We start from the raw sequence: 7,607 nt of genomic DNA on the forward strand, positions 1-7,607 counted from the left end.
ATAATAATAATAATAATAATAATAATAATAATCTTTAGCAACATTTAAGATTTAACTTTTACATTTACATTTAGAATTTAACATTTAGATATACAGTAACATTTAACTTTAACATTTAGTTAAAATTTGCAAAATGTAAAAACAGTGAGCTGAATAACAATAAAATGTTAGTGACATTTTTGTAACATTTTATTTTACACTTGGTGCACCATAACTGAATGCCTGCATCTTCATTTAGTCTCAACCATCCTGTGTTTCCAACAAGAAGCTGCTCATAGTATAAAACACACACACATCCACCATCTGTGTCTTTAAGATACATTACAAAAGCCAACTCAGTGGCCTTTACAGAAAACAAATTTAAAAAGCAGTTTTCTGATTATTTCAATACATTTGTAAGTTTCATTTCTTTTAGAAACTTTAGCTGCCAGTTTTAAAGATATAAACATTCAGAATCAGAATGAAACAATATGTTTCTCTGGTAGCTCTCTGGAAATGCACTCCGGTGTCTGTTGTTGGTTCACAGCTCCTCTGAAATGCTGCTGATTTTAATGCAAGTGTTGTCACTCCACCGGGATTATCAAATGCTGCTGACTCCAGATGAGTCATATATAGACAAATGACGTTTGAGGCATTGTAGCTACAAGGACGAGTGCAACAGCACCTCCACGGACGGACCTATAATTGCACACAACACAATTTTGCCCAACACGTCCTGATGCATCTCAGTAATCCAGGTAGAAAAAAATCAGAAAGAAAAAAATAAGTAGGTCCTCTGTATGGGTTCTTCTTTAGTGAAACGTTTCTTCTCTCCTCCAAGAGACTTCTTCAGTCTGATGAGTTTCAGGTGAACCCTCTTTTGCATGTGACTAACCTGTTTGTCCAGGTGGAGGCAGTGCTTATAAGGCTGAGTTCACCTGAAACTCATCAGACTGAAGAAGTCTCTTGGAGGAGAGACGAAACGTTTCACTAAAGAAGAACCCATCCAGAGGACCTACTTATTTTTTCTTTTTGAATTTTGCCCAACCCTCAGAAAGACTTTGATTGATACTTTAAATAATCTTAAATTGTAATCTAAATTGTTTGAAATTCATGTGAAAGTACATAGAAAGATATACAAATAGTATATACAGTACCAAAAATGTGCCTCATAGTCTGCAACCTATCAAAGGCTAAGGTTATAAATAACACCATAAACACTAAATTGACAACTAAATAGAAGAAAACTCACGCTTCTTGTGCTTGCTGCCTTCTTTTAAGTTTCATGAATGCCCGTTTTTTTTGCTGGCTCAGTTGTCTTTCATCACGTTTTGCACCACAAGAGTAATAAAATATTTACATGAACCTGTTCTGTCTGTTATCCTGCAGTAAAGCCTGTTTTCTTACGGAGAGGAGTGAACGTCTCAGCAGAGGAGGCTCGTCAGTCTGAAGTCCAGACCTCAGTGGCAGAAGCTTGATCTCTGTGAACCAGGATTTCAAACACACCAGGAGGAAAACGTATCCTGATGGCGAGGGATGCGTAATGCCAACCATCTCTGCCTGTTCTCTACCACAAAGAAAATTTATTATATTTGTTTAAGAAATACATAGGTGTCTGTGAGACAAGTAAACYGTATGATCTGTTTCAAACCAAGCCCCCCGACAGACTTCAGACAGGTTTCCTCACTGAATTTGCAGCTGTGATGTGAGCAGAAAACTTTAAAAATACATGAGGGAAAAAGACAAGGAACCTTACCTTGTTTGAAATTTGCTCTGTCTGCTCTGTCTCTGCTCTGCTAAGAACAGCTCACAGTCATTTTACCCAATTTGAAGAAACATTAGAAAAACTAAAAGTGCATTCAGCTATGCTGCTTTGAACAAAGTTTAACAGTCACATTAATATTTCATTTTAATGTTCACAATTTTACATTGACCTGTAAATGTAAATAAATGGAACAATTCCTACAAACACTGCCCTGTCGAATTACRTACAATACAGATTGGGTTCTTAMACGACTAAAATTTAAACTTTTGATTGTTTCTGAGKGATTTATTTAAATAAGTCAGACAAAGGTTTTGGTTCAGCCTTTCAATGCTACTTTTGCATACATTTCTTTGGAGTGGTCTTCCTGAACCAGCTCTGTTCAGAGCAGCCTCTCAAGCRTCACGGCTAGACTGAAGTTTCAATGTGAACTCAACCTTCCAGCACTGGTAGTGGGGCTAAAGCAGGGGTGTCAAACTCATTCTCACTGGGGGCCACATGACCGTTATGGTGGCCCTCGAAGGTCCAGTTGTAATTAACTTCAACGTTTCATGTTTAACTTTGACTAAACAAGAAACGTCACGTTCCTCGTCTCATTGCTACGGCTGAGCACCACTAACAAACAACTGAGCTCCATGTGGTATTTCCTGCATAGAAACAGCATTTTAACATTTCCTCTTATAAACACTGAAAAACACTGAAAATCACTACGTGTAAAACTGACTAAATGTAAAATAAATAATAGAATTTTTTTAAAGTAAAAGTAAGAGAGTATTACTCGCTGTTGAGTTGTGCTGAGTAGCTGTCATCATTCTGAACTATCCCATTTTACAACAGGGATTTCCCACTGGAGGGTTGTTCCAGTTTAAATTTACGACTTGTAAGTGGGACATCCCCACTTCCCAGTAGAACTGGGCCGCAACAAAAGCAGCTACATGAAGATTTTACACAGCAAATTTTGACGGCTACTTTTGAACCTTGTGCAGCTCCACYTAGTGGTGAGATGCTGTCATTTTGCAGGTAAACTAATCAACRTGCATCATGGGAGATTTAGTCAGTGTTGGCTTTAAAGCAGCAAATGCTAAGACAATACAGTTTTGAAGCTCTCGTGAGCCACATAAAATGCTGTGGTGGGCCACATTTGGCTCGTGGGCCTTCAGTTTGATGTGGTCTAAAGGRTGGACTGGGACTGCACATTTCAATGAATTCAGTGAGAAAACCTGGAGGTTCTCCATAACACTGAGGGAAACCCTCACTGAGCCAACAACAGAAGACTGTCATCCACACAAAGTTAAATATGCAGCTTTAGTGAAAATGTAGAGTCAATAAATTGTCCGAATAATTCTCCATGATGTAAATGTTTTCATCGCCTATTTATGTGCAATATTTTCTTTCTACTAAAATGTATTTACGTTTCACTGTTCTTGCTACTTTTTCAATCAGATAAGCTTTTTTTATATCAGTGTGCACCCAAAGACCTTAAATTTTTCTTTCCATCATTTCCTAACTGCAGCTTTTTCGTAGTTTCCCAGGTTCCTAAATGTCATGTTTGTTATATAAAWACAGTGTTGTTACAGTTTTCACCACAAACTGTGCTGAAACCGCTGAGGACTGACTCTTGTTCTATAAGTCTGCAGACATTGTCATTACAGGGTTGTTCACAATGTCTTCCAGTGTCACTATTTTTTTCTTCTTCTTTTGATAAATTCAAGTTTTAAATGGTGGGGAAATATATTTCTATTCTGTGTCCATGAGTTTCCCTCCTGGCTGTAGGAAATCCATCGAGCGGACGTTTCAGACATTAGTAACTGTAGTCTGTCAGTTGTGGTGTTGAAGTTGTTGTTTTTTTTTTGTGTGTGCGTGCGTGCGTGCATGCGTGCGTGCGTGCGTGTGTGTCTTTAAATGATCACTTTACATTGTTGGTGAAACCCAGCAGCTTGTGGTTTGGCTGAATGTTGTTTGCACTTAATTTGGAGGACCTAAAGACAGAGGCCAAATAAACACATACAACATTATGCAAATTTCATATTTTTACTCATCAGAGTGAAGTTTCAGCTCACACATGCTGTTATTTATACATTTATTTAAGGTGTGCGTGTCAATAACTTTAGGGTAAAGTGTTTACAGCAGGTCACATCTTAGCTTTTTGAAACTACAGAGTGACTTCATGTGGTTGGTTTTGGTTTTTGTAAGAGAAGACACATCAAGGACTGCAAACTGAAAATCAGATTTCATGACGTGCAGTGGCCAGTTGTAATTCGTTTGCTGTTGTCTATCAAACGAAGACCATAGTGGCAATATTTTGTATAATTTCTTATTCGTTATTTTGTTCTCGTATTTTTTTTTCACCTTTTGCTTGTGTGTTTTCATGTTTTTTTTTCACTTGTATTTATTTTTCTTGTTGTTGTTTACCTGGGAACACGTATATAAATCTATAAATACATACAGTATATAAAAGATATACAAATATATTTTCCATTTGAATTGGAGAGTATTATTTTTATTTGGTTTTATTTTTGCTGCTGGGCAAGAGATGATTGCATGACTGCAATCGTCACGATCTACCATTTTCTTCAGTGTCTATTGAGATGAAACTGCTGTATATTTGTGGTGTGTCGACCACAGCTGTTTCTTTGTATATTCCAAGATAGAAAGATTTGTGGGGTTTATGTTTCATGCAAATCAACAGRGATTCTTCCAACTGTTCAAACCGTGCTGTGTTTGTGTTTTCAAATCGCTGTGTGCCCTCRTCCAATAGGGAGAGTCTGTACCAGAGACATAGCATGATTTCAAAATGAATATGCATATCAAACAGTGTATTTATGTATATCTGTGTGTATTCATCTATTTACATGTGAGGATAAATAGATGGTTGTATGTGCGTGTGTTTCRATTCAGCCAAATTGAAAACAATAATAAAGCAGTTCTATGAATTGTCTATAAAGAGGATGTCCTTTACTCTTTTTTGTTGAAATTGTCTCCTTAGTTGACTCACCTTGGATTTAAACAAGAAATAATTTGTTTAAAAAATATTTTTGAACGTTTGATACAACTTCTTATGACAAGTTGATTGGACAGTTACAGAAAACCATTAATTTACTCATTTTAGTTGTAGGGTTTTCATTTATTTTTAAACATTTCAAGTGAATATTACAGGGATGGGGAACTTACATGATGGAAGGCACCACAATTTTTTGTTGACACTACCAGAGGGCCCATATAACACTGCCCACATACCCAAATGTAATAAAACTGCCATTTTAAAAATGTTTGTGTATAAAAATACATATACATATTTTATGCTCAAATGCATATGTAACAGTTGTACTCTTATTTAATAAATATAAATTTAAAAAAACATTTAACGTAAACAAAAAATATACACTTTAGCAAGCTGAAGTGTAGCGAACATAACACGCCTTGAGTGCAGACTTCTGTGYGGGTGTGGTTCTGGTAAATCTGTTGTTTCTGTGTTTCTGACTTCAACAAACTTCTCATATTTAGCTGGGTGCAGCTTGTTGCAGTGGCAGCTTWTATTAAAATCCATCATGGCAGACAGCGTGTCTTAGGCAGACTAAACCGGTTTGCCTTGAAATTCTGTAAACAGATTGGCCAGATGGAAGTCACCTTTGAGCCAAATGAGGCCCGCAGATTGCCAGTTGCCCATCCCTGATTTTTGCAGCTTGGTTGCACGACTTCTTCAATATGGCGTCGAGTTCAGCTCTTCGGAAGTCACGTGAGAACTGGGCTACAGAATTCCTTGTCATCGTCTCTGCTGCGCATTGTGATTGGTTATTATACTCCAATCACTCGTATAATTGGTTGAATAAGCTGTCTGTCTTTAAGACTTGAATTCCCATTGGCTAAACTGACCGATTCTAAAGTCAAATACTTTTAGCTCGGTGAGCCGAGGGCGGCGTTAGCTAGTCGGTAAATGGAAAGTGTTGCTGATATTTGTAGGAAAAGTGTATGATAAAAATAGTCTTTTGATATGGGAACTCGAGACGATGAATACGACTACTTGTTTAAAGGTGATTTCATTTTTATAAGTGGTTAAATGACAGCGGTGTTTCCCTGGTGGAGCTTAGTGAGAGTAGAATCTGGGGAAGTCAGAAATGCTAAGATTAGCTTTACAGCAAGTGACCAATGCAACTGATTCGTATCGTTAAATAATCATTACATGTTTGTGACCGTCTTTACTTAGTAATTAAATAACGTTACTAATAATTAAATAAGGTTAAGGTACTAAACGTGGCTGTTGGGTTAGTGAGGGCTAGTGACGCTCACAAAACATTTAGCTTTATGTTAACTATTCATTAGTGAACAGTAACTACCTAACACTAGACGAAACATATCAGTCTAGTTGGTGATATAATTTTTACTTCTATATAACTGATTCAACACGTTTGAATATATAATTGAACAGACTGCTCGGCCAAAACAAAAAGATCACAGTGGACCTCCTTTTGGTTTGTTGTGGCATCGATTCTCTAAGCTTCTGCAGTGTCACAACATTTATTTCTGTCTAGTTATGGCAGGCCGTTGTAACATAAAATCGGCTTTACCACACTTGCCTTCCAGTGATCTAAAATCGTCTTATAATTAGACAGTAGTTAATTAAGRTATCCCTGATTATATTCTGACTGAATGATGTCAGGTTTAACATAAAAAGTTGACATCTTAAAGGAATTGAGTCAAAAATACAGTTCTAGATATATCAAGGTAGTTTTGAAGAGTCATTATTGACTTTCTCAGTATTTCACTATTTGTTCTGACTATTCATAATTCCTATGAGTTAATGTAAAGACATTTTCTGAACTTGGTTTAGTGGAATCAGTTGACATGACTTAGTTCAGTAAATTTAACACTTCATATCTTAGAGTGTGTAAAAGTACTTTCCTGATTATTGTGAGCAGTTTTACGAATTTTACTTGTACTTATCAGGGAAATTCAGTTGTATCAAAGTCCTTTTCTGTTTAGGTATTTTTACTTTTACTTATTTGTTTTCATCTACTTTACACACCTCTGGATTCCAGTTTGACATGGAGAGATATTAGTTAGAGTCTTCATGTGAACAATAGTAGCAGGAAAAAGAAGTGAAGTTTTCAGTGAATAATAACCAATAATCAATCACCTGACTGATTGAACGGTTTAAAAATGACGTGCAGTTTGTCTGACACAGCCTGGTTGCCCTCGTCATATGTTTAGTAGGGATGTCCCGATCAGATCCTCAGTATCGGTGGCAGATACGGCCAATTTCTGAAAATCGGGTAGAATCTGAAATACTCGTGATCAGACCGATGCAGTTTTCRTGACAGTTTTCAGCATCATCATGCTTTACAACTGCTGTTAAGAAGTCAAGACACACACAAGTATGTAACATGTCCACAGTGTGGGAACACTTTTCAATGGAAAAYGATGCTGAAACTGCATCTGTCAAAATCTGCAAACTGGATGTTTCTCRTGGTGGGAACAGCAGGGCTCGCTTTAATACTACCAACCTTGTCACTTGGAAAGAAATAAAAACAYAAAGCTATCRGCTCGGTGTTGGAACGATTAATCATTAAAAAATCAGATTTTATCRGGAGCCAAAAAATCTGGATGGGGACATCCCTAATTTTTGGTGCCGTGTGCTTTGGTTCTAGTGGTTCTAATTGGAGACTCAGGTGTGGGGAAGAGTAACCTGCTGTCCCGATTCACAAGAAATGAGTTCAACTTGGAGAGCAAGAGCACCATCGGGGTGGAGTTCGCCACCCGCAGCATCCAGGTGGACGGAAAGACGATCAAAGCTCAGATCTGGGACACAGCGGGACAGGAGCGCTACAGAGCGATCACCTCAGCGTGAGTATTTCTTGTGTAGTTTAAA

At 37.3% G+C, this 7,607-nt stretch overlaps 2 protein-coding genes across 2 annotated transcripts in view; both read left to right on the top strand.

The window, feature by feature from the left end:
* Positions 1 to 2,320, top strand: part of LOC106532523 (phosphatidylinositol 4-phosphate 5-kinase type-1 gamma) — a gene marked incomplete in the record, with an annotated part of 68,802 nt that extends 66,482 nt beyond the window's left edge. The window contains 1 exon segment of the mRNA XM_014028590.1: positions 1,369 to 2,320. Coding sequence (XP_013884044.1) covers positions 1,369 to 1,371 — 3 coding nt within the window.
* Positions 2,321 to 5,626: 3,306 nt separating this feature from the next.
* LOC106532525 (ras-related protein Rab-11B) overlaps positions 5,627 to 7,607 on the top strand; it is a gene marked incomplete in the record, with an annotated part of 12,766 nt that continues 10,785 nt past the window's right edge. The window contains 2 exon segments of the mRNA XM_014028594.1: positions 5,627 to 5,772; positions 7,387 to 7,582. Coding sequence (XP_013884048.1) covers positions 5,733 to 5,772; positions 7,387 to 7,582 — 236 coding nt within the window.

Source organism: Austrofundulus limnaeus, unplaced genomic scaffold (genome assembly GCF_001266775.1).
Source record: "Austrofundulus limnaeus strain Quisiro unplaced genomic scaffold, Austrofundulus_limnaeus-1.0 Scaffold786, whole genome shotgun sequence".
Taxonomy (NCBI): Eukaryota; Metazoa; Chordata; class Actinopteri; order Cyprinodontiformes; family Rivulidae; genus Austrofundulus; species Austrofundulus limnaeus.